General features: G+C 57.1%; 1 protein-coding gene across 4 annotated transcripts in view; it reads right to left on the reverse strand.

Annotated features, from left to right (window-relative positions):
• Window positions 1–13,952: 13,952 nt before the first annotated feature.
• LOC102374088 overlaps window positions 13,953–22,311 on the reverse strand; it is a 15,318-nt gene continuing 6,959 nt past the window's right edge. For all 4 annotated transcript variants that reach the window (XM_025214223.1, XM_025214225.1, XM_025214224.1 and 1 more), the window contains 8 exons: window positions 21,615–21,746; window positions 21,043–21,240; window positions 20,777–20,892; window positions 19,804–19,969; window positions 18,914–18,988; window positions 17,471–17,655; window positions 16,579–16,640; window positions 13,953–14,333 (listed from right to left, as the gene is read on the reverse strand). In XM_025214223.1, coding sequence (XP_025070008.1) covers window positions 14,131–14,333; window positions 16,579–16,640; window positions 17,471–17,655; window positions 18,914–18,988; window positions 19,804–19,969; window positions 20,777–20,892; window positions 21,043–21,240; window positions 21,615–21,746 — 1,137 coding nt within the window. In that variant the 3' untranslated portion in view covers window positions 13,953–14,130. The remainder of the gene's footprint in view (window positions 14,334–16,578; window positions 16,641–17,470; window positions 17,656–18,913; window positions 18,989–19,803; window positions 19,970–20,776; window positions 20,893–21,042; window positions 21,241–21,614; window positions 21,747–22,311) is intronic.

A 22,311-nucleotide genomic window follows, 5' to 3' on the forward strand; every position in this document is an offset into this window, starting at 1 on the left:
ACAGCCGCTGTTTGGGGCACCGCACTCCTAAAGCACACCGGCCTCAGGAGCCTCTTTCTGCGTCGGAAAGGGGAATCTGACATTTGCGAGGCCTGCCACAAATCCAGCAATGCTCCCTCCGCTGAGCTGGTTTCTGAGAGCAAATTCCCACTGCTGCATTAAAAAACCTGGGGTAACACAACCATTTGTAAGTTATGCTTTTATGGGTTCTTGTGGAAAACCTACAGATTTAAGCAATAGAAATGTCTGTCTTCCACTTGGAAAACAGCTCTTTGTTTAGCTACCTCTTTGCTTAAAAATACAGTGTGAAAACCAGAATAATGTAAAACCCTGCACCATCACCTGTTCTTTGTTATATTCATCTTAAAGTAGTGAAAAAAAATAGTAATACCCTTCGTCAAAGGTAGCTACGCATCTGTAATTCATTTCCCAAGAAGGCAGAACAACAAAACCCAAAGCCCACATTAAAAACGAACGGAGCCGTAACAGCCCGGCGGGCTGCAGGCAGCTTCTCTCGCCGACGAAGCTAAGGGCAGAGTCTCGATGGTGTGCTTCTCCAGAGCCCCCAGCCTGCCAGGGAACAGGCAGCCCTCAGAAACCCATCCGGAGCCATTTCTTGCTCCCCACAACCGTGGGGGCACTGGATCAATGCAACCCCTGGAGCAGCGATTCTCAGCCTGGCGCCACAACACCCTGGGGTGCCTTGCGATCCTCTCGAGGGTGCCGTGGAGCGACAATGTTTCATAGTTTCATAGTTTTAGGGTCGGAAGGGACCTAATAGATCTTCTAGCCCGACCCCCCGCCAGGGCGGGAGAACAACAAAAGAACCCTAAACAAAAAACAGGACTCAAATGAGTCCAGCCAGGTAGGTATCCAGCCTCTTAAAGATCCCCAGGGTAGGGGCCACCAGCACCACCTCCCTTGGAAGTTGGTTCCAGCTCCTAGCCGCCCTAACTGTGAAGTAGTAGTAATTCAGCAGAGAGAGATGATTTTATCTATAAATCATAGATTTTGTCTATGAAATCTTCAATTAACACAAACTGCTAATGAAGACAAGTCAGTTTGTAGGTCAAATTAAAGACTATGGAGTTTAATTTGATCCCAGAGCTTAATTTGATCTGCAAAATAAAATAAATATTACAAACTGCCTTGCTTTGAATAAGGGTTTAATTCATGTTGGCTAATGTGAATTAAAAACAAAATTTTATATATATCACAGAACTTGCAAAACTGTACCTTCTCCTTACAAGAGCATATAGATACTACTATAAATCAAATACATAACACTAATAAGGTCACCATAACATAGAGCTCATTTTAAGATCCAAAATCATGGCATGAGAGGAAAACAACTGGTTCGTCAACCATCGTATAAGTGTGCTGCTGGTTCCTACTACCCAAGTGCAGCACCCTGCACTTGTCCGTATTGAAACGCATCCTGTTCCTGTCTGCCCACCCCTGTAACCTATCCAGATCCTTCTGCAGTCTCTCTCTCCCTGCTAGCGTGCTCACCTCCCCCCAAATTTTGGTGTCATCAGCGAATTTAAACAGGTTGCTTTCCACCCCAGCATCAAGATCGCTGATGAAGACATTGAAATGTCACACTGCTCGGTTTGCAAGCGTGAATCTCAAGATGAACCCAGACATTTCAAATATGAATTCAGAGGCATTAAAAACCTTGGGACCCGCTGTGATCTTTCCAAGTTCTTTGCAACAGAAGAATTGCTCTGTCATTTTTCTGCAGTCAAGAAATAAGTGAAAACGAAGAGCTGGCATTTTCAGAGGGGCGCCTTGTCTCCCGAGGGGTGCCTCGAGTCTGAAAAGGTCGAGAAGCACTGCTCGCAAGGCACAGACACCCGGCCTCTGTCCCTGAGCACACACCTGCTTTGCACACTTGCCCTCCGTGGCTCTTGCAAGTCAGCCCCGTGCACCTGGTGCGCTGCACTCCTTCAGACACTCTCTAGGCCTCCCACCCCCAATTTGGTTCCCTCAAGAGACTCCGGGGTCACCCGACTCTTTCTGCTGCACCCACCTCGGCACGTGCTGGGTCTCCCAGCTCTGGTCTCTCCATTTCTGCTTTCCTTCCCTTGCAGGGCCCAGCCTCAGCAGCTACTGCCAGCAGCTCCCAGCTCCGGTCTGCACAGGAAGATGCTTTCTTCAGCGTGTTGAGCTCTCGCACCCCTGCCCTGGCTGCCCTCTCGCAGCTTCACCTTCACCCTGGGCTCCCCTGGATGGCTGTCCTTCCCCCAGGAAGGTGTCATGGTGGGACCCGGTGCTGATCTCCCCAGTCTCGTCTCCCACTCAGCAGAGACTGGGGACAGATTACAGCACATAGGCATCCCAAGTGCTACGGCAGCCCCGACAGGCAGCAGAAGAGCTCACGTGACTGTCAGCAGCACAGAGCTGTGATGGACACGACAAAAGAGTAAGAGGTCACAAATCTGTGAGCAACTGGTTACGAGACAGCAGGAGAAAGGCACTGGGTGCTTGCAAGGGCACCCTGCACAGGCAGGTCTGTCCCTCCGGCCACCTGCTTCCTCCGAGGGCTGAGTCTCACCCGTCAGTGCCATGCTGGGGGGGAAAGTATTTTGAAAACCCTTCTCCTGTCCCCCCGCGAGCATCTCTTTTCTAAACTGACCAGGCCTGGCTTCATTAGTCCCTCGTGCCCGCCACAGGGGACCCACTTCCTGGCTGAGTCGCTGGGTCTACACCCACATTTGAACTCGCAACCTGCCCGCCAGGCTCAACCCAGACATTAAGGCCAGCGAGACTTAAGATCACTTGCCCACAACCAGACTTGAACCGACAACCTTTTTAGTAGCCCACAACTCAGGCCCTTTAGCTGCAGCGGGCCTGCCAGAACGGTGATCTGGAGAAGGCAGGCACCGATCCTGCCACCTCTCGCACGCTAAGCGAGCGCTCTACCATTTCAGCTAGTTCCCCTGACAAAAGCTTTCCTTACACCCACCAGGGACCCACTTCCCAGCTGAGTCTCAGGGCCTACACCCAGCCTTGAACTCACAACCTATTTGCTAAGAGCTCCACGTGCAAACCCCTACACCAGACAAGAGCTGGGACTGCTTGGCCCACACCCAGGCTTGAACTGCCGGCCTTTCTGGTCCTAGCTCAGGCTCTTCAGCCCAGGTCCCAGGAAAGCCCCTCCATACCGCTCATCATCCTTGTCGTTGTCCCTGGACGTTGTCTAGCTCCTCCGGGTCCTTTCTGAGGTGCGGAGACCGGAGCTAGGCACGAGTTTCATGGTGTGGACGCACTGTGGATGTGATATTTTCTGTTCTATTATTCCCTTCTTAATCACCGCAGGCATTTTCACAGAATCGTAGAGACGTGGGGCTGGAAGGGACCTCCAAAGGTGACATCTAGCTCACACCCCTGCCTGAAGCAGGATCAGCCCTGTGCAAACCGGCCCAGACCACTCTGAGCCAGACTACTATCAACCCTGACACAGCACCGGGCATCACCCTTGACCTGCCGCAGGTAGAGCAGGGGGACCGTGGCAGCCGACAACCTGCTTCTAGGAAATACTGTCAATATAGGTCCACGAGATCCCAGGTAAAGGCTGTGCCCCTGCTAGAGAGGAACGCAACACCCCCACCCCGTACCAATCTGAGCATGGGGTAAAATCCCTTCCTGACCTCAAATATGATGGTCAGGCTGAGCCTGAGCACCAGGGAAAGACCCTCCAGCCAGGACCCTGCGGGGTTGGTGCCAGCAGGAGCACTGGCCCAGCCCAGCCCCATCCCCGGCCTGGGCTGCAGCACCTAGCACCTCTGGGGGAGGCTTAAAAACCCCAACACAAGGAGCAAAAGGCGGGGGGTACAACCAGCACAGCCGGGAACCCTGAGAAACCCTCATGGCAGAACGCCACACCCAGATCATCCTGACCAGTGGCTGCCCACCCTCTCCTTGAACACCTCCACGGATGGCAGTTCCCCCTTCCCCGAGCGTCTGTCCCACTGCTTCACTGTTCTGACAGCAAAGGAGTTTTTCCAGATCTCTAACCTCGCACGCCACTGGTCTGTGTCCTCCTCGCTGCAGCGAGAGAAGAGGTGCTTCCCCCGCTTTTATGGAAGCCCCCCAGGTATTTGCAGACTGCCATCATGTCTCCTAACACGTTCTCCGCCAACCAAACGTGCCCAGCTCCTTCCTCCTCTCCTGGCGTGACTTGCTTCCCAAGCCCCTGATCATCTTTGTTGCTGCCTCTGGCCCCTCTCACTTCTCCCTGTCCTTGTTAAAACGTGCCCACAGGATCCAGGCGAGGCCTGACCGGTGCTGAGCAGAGGCACCATCACCGCCAGCGTCTTGCACCTCGTGCTTCTATTGATGAAGCCCAAAACTGCCCTGGCCTTTTGTGCAGCTGCCTCGCACTGCAGACTTCGTTTGCCTATCTGAAGGCTGCTGAGCTCCGAGCTGATGTTTTTGGTGAACTGCCCACAGCGACTCCCAGGTCTTTCCCCCGTGTGCTACCAGCTAATGCAGAGCCCAGCCGCGTGTAGGCAGGGTTTGAGTTATCACTTTATGCTTATCTACACTGAACTGCATGTGCCCTGTAGCTGCCCAGTGGCTCAGTCATGCCAGATCCTTCTGGAGCTCCTCACCGTTCACCTTGGTCTTTACCGCTTTGAATAACTTTGTGTCATCAGCAAATCTGGCCCCCTCGCTGCTCACCTCCTTGTCCAAATCATTAATAGGTTAAGCAGCCCCAGGCCCAACATAGATTCAAAGATGTTAGGGTCGGAAGGGACCTCAATAGATCATCGAGTCCGACCCCAGGCATAAGCAGGAAAGAGGGCCGGGTCGAGATGACCCCAGCTAGATACTCATCTAACCTCCTCTTGAAGACCCCCAGGGTAGGGGAGAGCACCACCTCCCTCGGGAGCCCGTTCCAGAACAAATCCCTGGGGAACCCTCTGCTTTCTTCCATCCTTCCTGAAATCTGACCACTGATACTCACTCTTGCTTTCTGTTTGTCAACTTCTAATCCACGAGTGGACGCTCCCTGTAATCCCATAACCACTTAACTTCGTTAAAAGTCTCTGATGGGGGACCTTAGCAAAGGCTTTTTGGAAGTCCAAATACACTGGGTCAACTGGATCACCTACTGAACGCTAGTAGGTTGGCAAGGCACGATTCCCCTCTGATAAAGCTGTGTTGAATCCTCCTCAGCCAGTCACATTCATCCATGTGCCGAATATTTTATTATTGTTATTATTGTTTCTACCCATCTTCCAGCACCAGAGGTCAGGCTCACTGGCCTGTCGTTCCTGGCATCCCCTTTAGAGCCTTGCCAATGTGACTCCCATATTTTAAAAAGGCTCTAAAGGGTACCAAGACCGCAGTTAGGGGTAGATCGCATGCCACAGTTAGGATCTCAGCAATTTCTGCGCTGAGCTGCTTCAGGACCCTCGGACGACTGCCATCAGGGCCTGGTGATTTGGTACCGTTTAGTCCAGGACCTCATCTACTGAAACCTCCGTTTGGGTCAGCTCCGCCGGCTCGGCCCTGGAGAGCAGTGGATCTGCGGAGGGAATCTCCTTACCATCTTCCACAATGAAGCCACATGCAAAGACTGCATTTAGTTTCTCAGCAATGGCCCTGTCATCCTTCAGTGCCCCTTTTACACCCGGATCGTCCAAAGGCCCAGCCGACTCCCTGGCAGGGCTTCACCTTTTAATGCAAAGGAATTTTTACTGCTACCTTTTGTGTGTCTAGCAAGTTTCTCCCCAAATTCTTTCTTAGCTTGTCTTATTGCAGTTTGACATTTAATGCCATAGCTTATGCTGTTTTTTTTCCTCGTTAGGTTTTGACTTCCAGTTTTTCAAAGAAGCCTTTTCTTCTGCTTGTTGCCTCGGCACCTCTGCCATTAAGTCATGCTGGCTGTCTTTTGATACGCTTTTTTTTTTTTTTGATTGGCAGCATGCACTTGCTCTGTGCCTCTACGATAGTGTTCCTGAGCACTTCTGCACTACTCCCCGCACCTTTTGATTTATGCACGCCCCATCCGTCGCCCCACCAAGGCCCGGGACCTCCTGGTCAACCTCCTCCTGGCTCTGGCCAAGCTCGTCATCTGGCTATCCAGGCAGGAGGCTCTGGCCAGGAAGGCTCCCGGAGACCTCAGGGCGTTTTTCCTTTGTGTCCTCCGCGCACGTCTCCGGGCGGAGTACCACTGGGCAGTAGCCGCCGGCGAGCTCCCTCAATTTGTGAGCCAGTGGGCGCTGTCTGGGGTGCTCTGCTCAATGTCCCCTGGGGAAGCACTCGTTTTGGCCCTTTGACCTTCACATGCACACCCTGTTTTCTCTTTCATTGTCCCACGCAATTAGGTGATGATCCTCTGGCGCCCAGCCGCCCAAACATAAGTGGCAGCCCCTGATTTTTTTCAATGGATGACTGAGAACACCTGTCCGGAGCAGCGCAGCAGCACCAGATGCCACTGGCGACCGCCAGCCGTCTGACCACTGACGGCCCTAAGATATGAAGCGGTTCCCGCTGCAACAAGGACATCAAGTAGTCCCATGCTGTTTGCATGTTCTTCACCTCCTCAGAGGCCCCTTTTCAGTCTAACCAGCTTCCTCATTTGGATATTGTCTCCCTTGTTAAAGCTAAAGACTACTATAGTAGATTGTCTTCTTCCCTCCCTCCAAGGATGTCAAACGCAATCGCATTGCGGTCACTACTGCAGAGTGGCTCAGTAACACTGGCCCTTTGCACCAAACCCTGTGCAGCCTTTCCTCTGGGAGCTCCCAGGACCGGCTGCCCCAGCAAGCAGTCTTTTACAACTTCAAGAAGCTTGGTCTCTGCATGCCGCAGGGCCTGGTGTTACGCTGGCCCGTCTGTTTGTGGAGAGGTGAAGTCTTCCATTATCACTGGGTTTGCTGCTGTCGTAGACTCTCTCTCATCTCCCTTAGCCTTTCTAGCTCGCTGCTCCGATCCCCAGACCAGGATGGATACTATATTTCCAGACATACTTTTTTCTAATTGAAACCTGGAATTTCTACCCACAGATTTTTACAGGACCTCTCTTATCAGCTGAAAAATCGACCTTAGTTTATCTGCTGGAGTCTTTGATGTAGACTCTTCTTCCCCCACCACCAGGATGACCTATCCTATCATTCCTGCAGATTTTGTACCTGGCTGTACAGCATCCCATTGATTTCCTCGTCCCAGAACATTTCAGAGACGCACGTTAGGTCACTATCATTATTTCCGGCTAACATTCAAGTCCCCCCACCTTTGTTCATAGACTTCTAGCATTCGGATAAAAGCACATGTATTTTTAAATTGTTGCCTGGTCAGCTGCTTCTGAGTGACCTTTTAATCATTAAAGGTATTTATGCTTGCTTTCTCCATTTCTTATCCAACTCATTTATGGTTTCTCCCCCACAGAGCATGTCAATGCGAACTGTGGGCTGTTCTGCACCGATCAGCTTTGCCTTCACCTTTAGTTTAAAAGCCGCTCTACCGCCTTCCTAATGTTATATGCCAGCAGTTTGGTACCATTTTGGCTCAGGTGAAGACCAGCCCTCCTGGACAGGCTTCCCGCCATTCCCAGCTCCTAATCAACCTAAGCCCTTCCTCCCTACGCCATCATCCCAGCCACGCGTGGAGACTAGAGCATGGTCTGTCTAGCTGGCCCTGCGCGTGGCACTGGAAGCATGTCAGAAAAATGCTACCAGGGAAGGCCTGGGCTACCACCTCCTACCTAACAGCCTAAATTTACCTTCCAGGACCTTTCTGCTCTCCTTGCCCACGTCTCTGGTACCCACAGGGACCACAGCCACTGGCTGCACCCCAGCTCTCCCTAGCAGACAACTGCTTCGGTGCAAAGAGCAGAAGAGGTGAAGAGCGCGCTGCACCACTGCACGGCGTCCAAAGTGAGAGGCAGCATGCAAGTCAAGCACACAAAGACAGAGGAGCTAGGCACCCTTTCTTCCTGAAAAGCAAGCTAGCTATCATGGCACAAGCAAGCTATATTTAAACACATTCATGCTGGCTGAGTGCTTGGGGGGGTGGGAAACAGACTCTATTAATCCATTTTACTAAGAGTTTCCCACAGAATACAGTGCAAGCCACTTAAAATGTCACCAGCAAGGCAGGCAGCCAATTAAATCCAGCAATCCCATTGCTTTCCACATTAAAGGCACTGCCTAAACCCATTTAAGCCTGCCTGCTAACACTGTGCCCCATTTCAACTTTTGGCACCTCATTAGTATTGGCTACTCCTCTCTCTAATCACAGCCTTGACACTGGCCAGGCCTAGGGAGCTCCAGGGCTCCTACCAGCACTGCTCTGCCAGGCTGAGCACTAACAACCCCCCTCCCATACAGGCAAATTTTCTCCTTCCCAAACAAGCCCCCTCTAGGCAGCCTAGACTGCGGCTAGGGGGCCAAGAGAGGCTGCATGTAGAGCAATGCTGCCTGCTGCCATCTCCACCTCTGCTCAACATCAGCTTTATGGTCAGCAACATTTCCTGAAGTTCAATTGATGCTGCTGGTACCTGGAAGATAAGCAAGGAGGGACAAGAGTGGGTTAGCTTGAAAGAGGAACAACCAGGCAGGAGGGAGGTCAGAAACAGTCTTCCCAAAGACTTCTACCTGGGGTCCGTTTTTATTTACTATTTCCATGAATCATCTTGGCACAAGCAGGTCAGCGCTAACAAAATGCTGGGAGGCATCGTCCACAGAGAGGAGGATCAGAATATCAGACACAAAGACCTGGATGAAATAAAGATGGGATAAACTACAGCACAAAATGTGAAGCAAGGCACTTCAGGATCAATAGGAAGCACTTTTGCTATGGAGGCAAGGTTCATTAGAGGACGGAGAGCCATCTAGGCCAGGTGGCTAGGACACAGGCCGCGTAGCCCCAGGACACGTCAGGCAAGGTAATCCTAGCAGACAGGGAAGTATTCATGCCCATGCACAAGGCGCTGGCAAGACCTCGTCTGCAACACCACATCCATTCTGGAGTCATGCAGGGAAGTTATGATCACGGGTACAGAGGTCACGTCTCAGAAGCAGCGGCTGGAAGTTTGTGCTCACCGGTGCAGGCTGGGGGTGACGGGCTGGGCAGAGCTCTGCAGAAAAGGACCTGGGGGGACAGGGGACAAGAAGCTGGACAGGAGCCAGCAGTGTGCCCTCAGTGCCGAGAAGGCTACTGGCATCCTGGGCTGCAACTGTAGGAGCCCGGGCAGCAGATGGAGGGCAGTGATTCTTCCCCTCTTCAGCACTGGGGAGGCCACATCTGGAGTCCTGTGTCCAGCTGTGGGCCCCCACTACAGAAAGGATGTGAACACATTGGAGAGTCCAGTGGAGGGGAATGAAAATGGTTGTGGGGCTGGGGGACAGGACTGGTGAGGAGAGGCTGAGGGAAATGGGCTGATTGAGTCTGCAGAAGAGAAGACCGAGGGGGATTGAACAGCAGCCTTCACCTCCCTGCAGGGGGGCTGCAAAGAGGATGGAGCTGGGCTGGTCTCAGTGGGGGCAGATGGCAGGACAAGGAGCAATGGGCTCAAGCTGCAGCAAGGGAAGTTGAGGTTGGAGATTAGGAAGAATTTTCTCCCGAGGAGAGCGGTGAGGTGCTAGGACAGGCTCCCCAGAGAGGTGGTGGCGTCTCCATCTCTGGAGGTGTCGAGGACCCGGCTCCGGGATGATGCCGGTGGGGCTGGCCCTGCTCCGAGCAGGGGCTGGACTAGCTGCGACCTCCTGAGCTCCGTCCACCTCGTCGTCCCTGATCCGGCGCCTTGTTCAGTCTGGTGGGCAGGCCGCGTGGGGACACGTGCGAGCGCAGGCAAGCACCCAGCCGGGAGACGGGCTCGAGCAGAGAGAGGCGTTGAGGCGTAAGCACGAGCGGGCACGAAGCAGCGCCGCAAACCGAGGAGTCATCTTCCCCGCAGCAGGCGCGGGTGCTGTGGAGAGGAGCGCGGGCGGGCGGGCGCGTCGGGGAAAGGAGCAAAGCATGGCGACCCTGCTCTGCACCGGCGCGCCGCCTGCGGCCCCTCCAGCCCGTCCCTTCCCTTCCCTTCCCACGGGCGTCTGTCACCCGCGCTTGCGGGCACGCGCCGTCCCCCTCTTCCTGCCCCACACCCAGCTGTGCGGGGCAATGGCCCGCTCCCACCCGCCACTCAGCGGACGCAGGCGGCACACCAGTGCCCTGGCCCACACGCTGCGAGGTTCGACAAGATAGGATTTTCCTGGGGGGAGATTTCACAATATAAGATTTAAGAGCACAGCATGTAGGCTGCGGAAGATTCCCAGAACGCCTCCCTGACACCTGCAAGATAACAAGAAGTTCAGAAAAAGGTCTCATTATAATGCTAAAAATCACCCCCCTGGGCAGAGCAAAGTTTGTTAATGAAACATACATGTATGTAAATGACGGATGGCATCCATGCCTGCCTCACATATCTACAGGAACAAGATCACAACCCAGAATACAGACCCAAAGATATCACTGACCTTATACACTTCATCCTCACACACAACAATTTCACTTTTAATAATCAACACTTCCTCCAGATGATGGGAACAGCTATGGGCACTAAAATGGCCCCACAGTATGCCAACCTTTTTATGAGCCACCTGGAAAAAGACTTCCTCAAGAACTGCACCATCAAACCCTTGCTGTACTTACGATATATCGATGACATCTTCATCATTTGGAGTGAGAACCTGGAGTCTCTGATTGAGTTCCACTAGAAATTCAACAGTCACCATCCCTCCATCTGACTTTCTTTAGAATACTCCAGCACCAACATCCCCTTTTTAGACACAAGGATCAGTATCCAGAAGGGTAAAACACAGACCACAGTATACAAGAAACCCACAGACCAACATACAGATCTGCACAGAACCAGCAATCACCCAAAACACACCAAAAAAGCTGTGATATACAGCCAAGCCCTCAGATACCACCGCATCTGTACTGAAGAGAACACCCGGGATTGCCACCTCACCAATCTTAAAAAGGCTTTCACCCAGCAAGGACACTCCTCCAGAGAAGTAGATCGCACGTTTGAAAGAGCCACCTGGATACCACGTGAAGAACTGCTGCAGTACAGAAGAAAAACACCCACAAATCGCACACCGCTGGTTATGACCTATCACCCATCCCTTGAACCTGTACGGAAAATCCTCAAAAAATTGCAACCCATATTAGAAAAAGACCCTATTCTTAAAAAGATCTTCCCAGAGCCACCCATCCTAGCCTTCAGACAAGCACCGAACCTCGCCAACCTCATCACCAGAAGCAAACTTCCTCAACCCCAGAACACACCAAAAGGATCCAGACCGTGCCATGACAAGAAATGCAAAACCTGCCCCCACATCTCCACCACCCCCACTATTACTACACCCCACAACAGAGCCATCAGCATCCCAGGATCTTACAGCTGCACCTCCAGGAATGTAGTATACCTCATCCAATGCACCAAATGCCCTGATGGAAGATATGTAGGAGAGACCAGACAACAACTGCGCACCAGAATGAATGCACACCGGAAATCCATCAAAGACAGAAAGTTCCCAGAGACAAGCCTCTAAACTCCACTTCATCAGCCTCCTGGATACTGAAAACCATGGACTAAATATAGACATTGGATTTATGACACATTATACCTGCCTGACATCTGACTCCCCAGGTATCTCTCCACTTTCATCCCCCTTCTCTCTCTCCCCCTCCCGGTCTCTCACCCATTGACTCCTCAGTCTACATTTTCACTGACTCCCTGTCTTGTGTGCAGCCCAGCCCCGCCCAGCCCCTGGCTTCTTTACTTTTCATTCCATCCAGGAAGAGCACACACCAACTGCTGCAGCTTCCTGAGCCTGACGAAGGGTTTTTGAACCCGAAAGCTTGCTTAATAACTATTCTCCAACCATTTGGGTTGGTCTAATAAAAGATATCAGATTCACCCAAGGAAACTTGTCTGCCTGTATGTAAGTGAGACACACGGCTAAAACACAGGTATAGAGACACGCTCAGCAGAGAACATCTTATGTCAGTTGCTCGTAACCAACCACCAAACGAGACCCTGCAAACATCTGTATGAAAGGTACCCAAAGACCCTAACCTGTGTGCTTGTCACCTGAACTGTCCGCTTGCACCATTTACTGCTGCCAACGAAAAACTTCCTCTGTACTTCCACCCCGGTATACTTATTGGCGCTTGCATCCCGGGCACGATCCCAGACTTGAGCTGGGGCACAACCCCACTAGTGACTCCCCGCACAGCCACGCAGCTCCGCCGCCTTCCTACGGACGGCAAAATCAGCATCCGCACGAACCCGCACGGCCGCCTCGCGGGGTCCCCGCCACTCCCCACCGACAGCCTCCCGCCCCGCGCGCACAAACGCTGCCGTCTCCCGCGCCTCCCGACCTTGTCCGCTGCGCCCCGCCCCCCGCCGCCATCATCATCATCATCATCTCGCCGCCTCACCTTGCCTCGCCGCCGCACAAGGCCTGAGCGCGCCACAGCCCGCCACGTGCGGCCGCGCCACCAATCCCCGCGCGCCCTCGGGACAGCCCGCTTGCTATTGGCCAACGCCGCTTGCGCGGGACGGGACGGGACGGGGCGGGGCGGCAGCGCCTCGCCCGGGGCGGTTGGTGACGTCAGCGGGGGGGCCTCGCGCCTCATTCGTGCCCTCGCAGGCACGCGCCGTGTCCCTGCCCTCGTGCCCTTGCACTCCTACCCACCGCCCCTCACCAGTGCCCTCACACCCACGCCCCCAGTGCCCTTGCACTCCCACCCACCGCCCCTCACCAGTGCCCTCACACCCACGCCCCCTGTGCCCTGCACTCGTGCCCTTGCACTCCTACCCACAGCCCCTCACCAGTGCCCTCACACCCACGCCCCCTGTGCCCTGCACTCGTGCCCTCACACTCACATCCCACCCGTCGCACCCACACACACACCATGGCCCTCGCACGCGGTGCTCCTCGGCCCAGCCCGGCCCCTCCATGCCAGGCTGCCCCCAGCCGGGGGTGCCCGCAGTGGCGGGCTGTCCTCCACCCTCCTGCGCGCGGCTGCGCCGGCCCTCCCGCCCTGCAGCTCTCGTTAGCGCCGTGTAGCTGCTCTTCCTTAACGAGCTGCTCGGTGCCCTGCTCCCTCGTGGCTTTCCTCGGCCGACGTTAGGGCTTTCCTCGGGGCGCAGCTACACGGGCAAATTGCAGCCGGAGAGAAGCCAGCCATAAAGTTATTGCACATTTTCCAGCTCTAATATCATAGCTGGATGGGCCTTTTTATGGCCTGCTAGTTACTGTGCAGGTGTCGCTGCACAATTCACCAGTTCAGTGTGTCCAGACGTGTAATGGGTAAAAAGGGTCTCAGTAATGAGTTGGGGCCCGTGTTACACCTTCACACCCATGTCCTCGCACTCATACCATCTCCCCGGGGTCACGCATCGTGCCGCTCACCCCCCAGTCCCTCTCCTCAACTCCTCCGTCCCCCAGTCACGGTCTCTCCCCACCACCTCGTCGCACCCAGGGGTGGGTCCAGGATGGGGCAGAGCGGGGTGCAGGGGCTGCACCCCCACTCCCAGCCCCTCTCCCGGCTCCCCCCACCCATGGGTGCAGGCAGACCAGGCAGGGGGAGCTGCTGGGAACTTTTCCAGAGCCCAAAGCTGGTCGCAATCTCCTCCTGCCCCTCCGCGGTCAGATCAGCCATTGGACTTCGACCGACCTCCACCTCCCGGAGACGGGAGCGCAATGCTGAGGCCAGGGGTGAAAGCACAGCCTTTCATCCCCGCCGCAGCTCTGCCGGCTTCACAGGAGTCGCGCTGAAGACGAAGATCTTCCCAGACCTAGAAGATCAATGGAAACCCCAGCCTCTCACACAGCCCCTTTCTGGTCAGCCCCCCTAGCCTGACCAAACGTACCCTGCCGTGAGCCGCCCATAGCAGCGTACAAATGGGAACACAGATAAACTCCACGGAGACATTTTGCAGACAGGAAGGAGGCCTGTTACAGAGCTACAACCAATCAGTAGCTATTCATCACGTCCCAAGAAGTGGCTGGACGACCGCCACCGCTCTGCATTCAGTGGCCTCTGCAGAGCATCTCGCCTGGATCATAAGCGTGCACGGGAAGTCAGGCTGCAGCGCAGCCCCGGGGTCGCCGCGGCTCAGGGGTAGCTGTCTGCGAGGGAGGACTTGGGGATGAAGTACTTCTGCACTCTCTGGTGCACGGCGATGGATGTCTCTTGCGAAGCCGGAGCATCCGAGTCGTACGGGAACGGGCTTAGGGTGATTTTTGGCAGGGGCAGTCTAATAGCGTGTACAAAACCCTTCAACAAAGGCCGTGGGATGATGCGCGGGAGGTAAAACCCTGCGTATGGAGGAGACAGACAAGAACACGTTAACAAAAAGGCCTACAGGAGAGCATGGGCAGACCTAGCGTTTTGAAAAGGGGGGTGCAGATGGTGTGGTGCGTCGTGGCATATCACACCTGACGTATTTTCCTCCCAGTAAGAAGGAACTAGAAGCTTCACTAATATGCCAGGGGCCTGGAGCTGAATTAATCAGTTTAAGATGAAAGGAAAAACAACTGCAGCTCTATTGAACAGCACACTGATTTGCTGTAGGATACATTTTGTACTCAAAACAGAACAATACAGGCAAAACTAATATTTAAAATGTTTCTTTAGTCCTGTCATCACTGGACTTAAATGTCTACCTCTGAGATGCCCAACCCAAAACTAAGCCTCCTTGAGCATCTTGCCAGTGCATCCAGTGCCTCCCTGGAAGTTACTTCCACACCGAGTCAGCGCTCCTCTGAGCTAATGTTTGCACACCGGAGGTAATGGTTTTAGGGAGGGTTGAAAACAGTCGGCAGGGCTGCGAAGCAGGAGCCACACTACCAGGAGGAACTAAGAGGCAGCAGAATTGCAGAGGAAAGGCTAGCTCCATTAGTGGAAGTGAAGAGGGGAGAGGGTCGTTAACACCTGTGGAGTGAAGAGCTTAGGAGGAAACAAGAGATGGCAATGAGCCATGAAGTCAAGGGACTCCCTCACTGCTGCTGAAGGGAAACGCAGCTGCCACTGCCAGGCGGCTGGTTTTAAGCGGCACCCCCAGCTCTGCCCCTGCGGGATGGTGTCGTGGCCTCTCCCTCTTCTCATCCCATCTGTGGCCAAGGTACCTGGCTTGGAGCGTGTCCCCCACATGCTGCATGCAGCTGCACGCGTGCCGTGTGCCTGTCTGCCAGATGTGCGTGTTCTGGGGAGGGCCTTACAGTCCACATCACGGTAGCACCCAAGCGTGCAGAATGCGGCCGCGCAGGACGCGTGCACAACAGACGTCCCCTGACAACCGCTTGAGCTGCCCACGGATGTGCGTTGGCACAGTCCACTGACCCCAGCACGCTGCCTGGAGCCATCCGCTTGCTACAGCTGTGCACTCAACAGCGCACTGCCCAACATGGCCGTGTGCCTGGCGGTGACACTTCAAAGCGATAAAGCCCTCGTCCCCCCGAGGGGAACGTGGGAAGCAGACGGGAAGTGTGGCACAGGTCCGTGACAGCACCATCCAGCCTGTGGCGGGCTGGCCTTTTTCCTGCCACGCCACAGTAGCTTTCAGGACACGGTTTTATTCTTCAGCATAAAACCTTGGCAAAGTATCTAAACAAGACAGTTTCTCTGTCCCCCGTGGACTGTTTTCCCTGGCTTCTTGCAGCCTGAAGGGAGAATCCACTCTTCATGAAACCACTATAGCGTTGGTGCTTTGTCCTTCATTCTGGCAAACCAACCTACAGCGGGACAACCCGGACCTTGGAAATGACCTTCTGATGACAGCTCTCCTCACTTACAAAGGCACGACCAGCTGGGAGCAAAGCACTTCACTCCTTCCTTTTTCCAGGATCAAATCAGCTTCGTACAGCCGAAAGGAATGGGAGGCTCTCTGCCTCTCTGCGAGAGCTATAACACTCACGTCTGATGGCCTGGCACAGAGGAACGGAGCAGGCTGTTTGCCACCGGCTCCCCCGACTCGGCCCCTCTGGGCTGAAGGGTGAGAAGAAACCCCGGCAGCCGTAACCAGCTGGCAGGAGGAGAAGCTGAAGGGAAAGCCTTGTTTGCTGCTCGCGGCCTGCCATCCCAGCTGGCACGAGGGGGTGGGGGACAGCGGGGCGGACACATGCCAGCTGCTCAGCGCGGGCACAAGTCCAGATCTGCATTAATCATTGGTGCACGGCTCATTTAGGAACCGAACCAAACCAACAATTAACTCGGAGGCGCCCGGCTGCGACCGTGGGACGTGTGTTGGGTCGATCGTGTTGCTGTTGCCCTGGTCTCCCCTCTGTGTCACCCGCTTGTGCAAACCGCAGTGCGAGCTCCCTGGGGCGGGAGCCGAGTTTTCTGCACGGCAGCCAGCACATGCGGGCCTGATCCTAACTGGGGCTCTGATGATGAACACAGAACCAGAGATGCTTCCTGTTATAATTCAACCCAGGGTCGAGGAGGTAGAGAGAGGGCAAGAGACAAGAGGAAGGGAAACCTCCCCAGGAAACAGGACTGACCATGGAAGTCCCTCTCCTGGAGACTGGGGGGGGAGGGATGGCAGCTGGGTCCACTACTTACGCCGCGGCGACCTCCTCCGAGCCAGAGTGTTGGTTTCTCCCAGCCGCAGGATGGCCTGGCTCCTGCCACAGAAAGAGCAGTTATTCTGTATGTCCCACGGCGCCGATGACCCACTTCTTTACCCGTGGGAGCTACTACATGGGTCTGATGGGAAACCCTGGAGTGCCAATGCAAGGTCCTCCCCATAAAGCTTCCACAAGTGATCGGTCACTGACATCGTATCGGACAGCATGCCGTGTTGTAAGCACACGCGTGACCAAAGTGGCCCGTAAAACCCTGTGGGGCAGCCATATGGCTGACTTGGGGACTGCAGTGTCCAGAGGTCCCCGCACGTAGTGCTCCATCTGGCCCTTAGAGAAGGAGGCAGCGCTTCTGGGTCACCGCTCCTATGTGAAAGATCAGGGTGGCACGTTGGACACGGCCCTTACTGACAAGTGAAGGGGTTGGTGGACGGAAGCACGGCCCACAGCGAAGGAGCAGAAGAAAAGCTGCCTGGGCACATAGGACCTGCCATCCTGGACCTGACCTGAGGTCCCCGGGACAGCTCGGTGCCCTTTCTCCGATACCCACCAGGACCAGGTCCCTTGTCTGTACTCTGCAGCCCCTTGGATGGTGATCCCAATGCTATGGATGTCACAGTGACTCCATGGCTGCCCCTTCCCGAATTAGCTCCTCACACCCGAGCGCAAATCAGCCTCTCCTCTGGGCGCCCAACAAGGAGCCGTTCCACAGGGCAGCTCTTTAGAGGGTGGAGAAACCGCCCGTCCGAACTGGGTACCGCTGTGCCATGTGACCAGGTGCCGCGAGTAGGTCGCTTCCCCCATCACGCGCCTGGCTGGGAGCTGACGGGAGGGAAGGACAGAGCTATGAATCCACGTCTCCAAGAACTTACTTCCCCAGGGAGGGCAGGGCCACCACGGCGTTCGTGACATCCTGCATCCCGGCAGGCTTCAGCCCCTCTAAGCTCCTGCGCAGCTGCATCCGACAGAAATGGTTTACGGCGTCGATGGGCTGCGCCAATGCCGCCAGGCTGCTAGCAGACGGCAGAGCCTTGCACCACGCGGTCGCCTTCTTATCCTGAAACAGGAGTCACAGGAAGGAGCAAGCTCGGGGAGGGCAGCGGCTCTGAGCCTGGCGCCCACTGGCGCGATGGTGTAAAAACATTCTCCGAAAACACCAGCTCCGCGCTCAGCAGCCGTCAAACCAGCAAACGCGTCAGGGAGGATGAAGGAGGGGATTGGGAACAAGGCTGAGAGTATTGTGATGCCCCTTTATAAACCCACGGGGCATCCACATTGTGAATCCTGCACCCAGCTCTGGTCCCTTCGTCTCCAAAAGGAGATAGGAGACCTGGGGAAGGTGCAGGGAAGGGCAGCAAGGACAAGGAGCGGCATGAAGGGGCTTCCCTAGGAGGAGACTAACGAGGCCAGGCCTGGGCACTCCGGAGAAGAGGCGCTGGAGGGGGCAGGAGAAGGGTCCACAACACACGCAATGGAGAAGAGAAAGTCCCTGGGATTTATTACTGACTGTCCGTCACCAGACAGGGACGAGGGTCACACGTGGACCGAGCAGGCGGCAGTTTAACACGAACACCAGGGAGGTCTTTCCCCCCAATATGGCACTAAAGGGAGGCTCGTGGCCCCAGGAGTGGTGGGAGCCGAGAGCTCAGCCACATGCACCAGGGCTTGGACACGTGCGTGGAGGAAAGGGGCATTGGGGGCTCTGGGGCAGGGAGCGAGGGGCACGGCCTCCGCACCAGCCCTGCCTGGATCTCAGTGCTGGAGTTGCAGGGAGGGAGGAACGGGGGAAAGCCCTGCTCAGCTCCAGTCCCTCTCCCTCCAGCTCCGCTCTCTGGGCAAAGCGGACCTGGTGTCTGACCCCGGACGTGGCTGTGCTGACGCTCTTATGCTTCAGAAGACCCGAGCGTGGGAGGCCACGGGCACGTGGGGTGCAGCACATCCCAATACGAAGGGCAGTGTTGGTCATACTGCAGGAAGAGACCCCTACGCGGCGACAGGAAAATCCAGGAGGCAGAAGCCACCATACGAATGTGCAGCACCATCCCCGCGGCGTCTGCCCGGCAGAGCCCTTCCACACAGGCTGCCAGGGTCGCCGGCTCCGGGCCGGCTTTGCTGGGCTGCTTGGAGCACAGGTACAGTGAGGGCTTGGTCTGTGCCTTCCCCCATCTGTGCCCAGCTGCATGCACTGCTGGTGCCCCTCTGATACCAGGGGCTCAAGCCACAAGCACGTCGGGAAGGAAGGGAGCAGCTGGGCCACCACGAGGACCTGCCCGGCGGCTGGGCGGCAGAGACTTCTCCGGGGCTGGGGCTCTCACCTTTGGGCTGCTGCCAAGGACGTGCTTTCTTCCTGGCAGAGCCTCCTCCAGATCCAAACCGCTCCTCTGGTGATCCTGGGCAGACAGAAATAACCCGTCAAGACCCAACGGCCCCATCCCCACTCCGGACCCCGGGCAGGATGGCACGGGATGGCTCCTGCTCAGCACGGACCAGCTGCCCCGGCCCCGAGGCTGCCCCAGGACCCTTCCCCAGGATGAACCAGCCTGATCGCAGCAGCTGCAGGCAAACAGCAGGAGAGGAAGTGCAGGCGCTGGCCAGGCCAGGCCTTCATCAGGAAGGAGACAGCTGAGAGCCTGGAGCGGGAGCTCGCCAGCCTCTTGCGCCTCCCCACGCCGCTGGGAATTGCGGCGACCCTGTGCAGGGCACCGCGGCGTGCTAGGGGCTGCAGCACGGGGAAGATGCCTCCCTGCTCTGAGAGCTCATGGGCAAGGCATAGGCAGGAGGTGGGGGGCATTCAGGCAGCCAGATTCAGCTCAGCGGGGCAGTTTGTGCTCCATTTGACACCCCAGAGCGTCGCTGCTAGGCAGTGCCATTGGTGTGGGTGAGAGGGCCGGCTAGGACCCCCTGTTACACCCCCAGACCAGCTCCCTCATCTTCAGCTCAGCTAGTCCCTTCCCTGCATCGGGGCCCAGCCCGCTCCATGCACGCTGCAGCCCCTCGCCCTGCTGACACCCCCAGGCTCTCCATCTATCTGCAGAGCCACTTCCCTCCTGGGGTCTGGGCCACTGCTGCAGGAGACTGGTGGAGCCCCTCACTGCTCTCTTGCCAGGGCTACTTGGTCCTCCGCCAGGGATAGGAAACCCGACCCTGCCCGCGCCCAGCGTCCAGCGGGGCGGGGGGCACCTGCGATCAGGAAGAAGCGCCGCACCTGGAAGCTCTGCATCACGCCTTCCAGCCACTGCGCGCACCGCCGCCGCAGCACCGCCTTGCTGACCTCCTTCTCCGCGGAGAAGTCCCAGGAGTCCATCTCCACGTAGAAGTAGCTGCGCGGATCCTGCAGGCCCAGCTCCAGGAAGAGGTCCTTCACGGGGCCCCTGGGAGCAGAGCAGGGGGAGGCGAGGGGCTGAGGAATCAGGAGAACCGGGTGCTGACCCCCCGCATGGCTGGTCCCCAGCTGGCAGGGACAGTCGGGGCTTTCAGACATCGTCCTCCTCCCCACTGCATGCAGGAGGCTGGAGCTGCGTGTCCTGGTGCCCTGCACGGCCAAGGGGAAGGGGAAGGGGAAGGGTCTTTCCTCCATCAGGCTGCTGCAGGCTGTGGTCGCTGAGAGCCCAGGCTTCTCCGTGTCTGTCCTGCTCTGGGCAAGACCCCCTCACCACCCAGCCCCGAAATCTACCCCTTCTCCCTGCTCCAAGCAGCCGCAGCAAACTGTGCATGGGGCTATGCTGAATCCCCGCTCCTTTCCTGCCCCCCGTTCTGCCCTGGAAAGCACCCACTGATGGAGGCATGAGGATGGCTGAGCCCCAGGCCAGAGATCAGAGCCCCCCGGTCCCCGCGGTTATGGCTCGAAGGGCGCAGGGACAGCCACGCCATGGGCAGCAGCCAGGACAGGGCTACTTCCCAGCTTCGGCCGTTGTGACTTCCCCTGCAAAGCTCAGGACCCTGCCAGCGACTAGGGGCTAGCCAGGCCAATGTCCCTCATGCCTATCCTGTGACCACAGCACCACTTACGCCAGCTCAGGAGGGGCCAAACCCGTCACCCAGTGCTCCTCATGCCCACGCCTGGCAGCCAAAGCCCAAAGCTCCCTCCGGCCTCAGGGAAAAGACTTCCCTGGACACCTCCGTGGCTCCGTGCCCCAGCCCATCCACCCCGCCGGTCACCCCACGTGCCCCGCACTTGCCTGCGGGTGATGGGCATCTGCAGGAAGCAGGCCATGAGCTCCACCAGCAGCTCCTTGCTGTCTCTGCAGAAGGCCAGGAGGGCACGCAGGGCAGCCAGCACAAACTTCCTTTGAGTCTGTGCCACGGGATGGAGAGAAGGCAGGCCAAGCGTGAGCCGGCCCCGATCCTGGGAGAGCGGGCAAGACCCCCGGCACGGCGCGGCGCAGCGCAGTGCAGCACAGCGTAGCACGGCGCAGCACGGTGTGGCAGAGCGGTCGGGGCTCACCTGCAGCGTGGGTGGGTCGCTTGGGTTCAGCGCGGCAAGCAGGGCAGCGTGGACCTCGCTGCCGTCCTCTGCACCCAGCTGCTCGCGCAGCGCCAGGACGGCGCTGACTATATCCGTCTTGGCAGCATACCCGGCAGCAGGCAGCACCTCCAGCAGCTTCCTCACCACCTCGCTCACGCTCAGGTCCGGCGGGAAGCCCTGGCAAGGAGGAAGGGAGCGTTTCAAGGAGCCTCTCTGCCTGTGACTTTCACCAAGCAAGCCTGGGGGTGCCCAGGTTGCGGGGGTGTGGAGGCATGCCCATGAAGCCAGGCCACGACCACCTCGTCACCTGCCACGGCTGTGCAAAGCAGCACTGCTGGCCCCGGTGACCACAGTCCAGTGCGGGATGGCAGCAAAATCACGCCTCGCACGAGGACTTGGCCCTGCCCAGCCTCACGGCACTGGGCAGCCATGAATGGGGCCACCTGCAGCCCCTCCCATGCGGCAGCCCGGGGGGCTTCAACCCGCCTGCCAGAGGGGCAGAAGCGGGGCAGGGGCTTGCTGCAGCAGGCTCCCCATGGCGTGGGTCTCACCATGGAGCGGAGGTGGTGGTAAACCTGCTCGAACCACTCCGCGTCCTGGAACGGCAGCAGGAAGGGCGGCACGGCACCGTCCTCGGGGAACGCCGGCTCCTCCAGCTCCGTCAGGAAAACACTTGGCCCGGGCTGCAGCGGAAGGGGACAGGAGGAGCAGCCGGGGCTGGAGCAGCAGGCGGCACTGCCGGGTGCTTGCAAGCCTTCCCCGTGCCCCCCAGCACCGACCCTGCTTGCCTGCCTGCCTGTCTGTGTCCCCGGCGGCCCTGCCATGCCAGCCCTGGCCCCTGCGCATGGCTCTGCCCTGCCCTGCCCTGCCCTCCGGGCAGCATCGGGGCCGCGGGCACGAGGACCGATGGGCGAGACGGAGCCGAGCGGATCGCCGAGGTGCGAGTGGCTCGGTGGGGGACGCCAGCCCCGTCCTCCGCCGCCCGAGCGGACACGACGAACAAGCTGGTCCTTTGCAAAGATCGAAGACCGCTGCCCCCCGGGCCAACCTGGCCCATCTGCCCCACGCGAGTAAGAAGGAGGAGACAAGCAAGCGCCAAAGGCTGCGATGAAGGACCTATCCGGCTGCCGGGATAAGCAAGGCTGGAGTGCTTCCCTACAAGAGCTGTGCTGCGAGCGCCCTTCCCAACAGCCCGGAAGACAGGCCACAAGGCTGGCCGTAAAAGCCAATGGATCCGGCCCGCTCGGG

This window comes from Alligator sinensis, unplaced genomic scaffold (assembly GCF_000455745.1).
Source record: "Alligator sinensis unplaced genomic scaffold, ASM45574v1 scaffold987_1, whole genome shotgun sequence".
NCBI lineage: Eukaryota > Metazoa > Chordata > Crocodylia > Alligatoridae > Alligator > Alligator sinensis.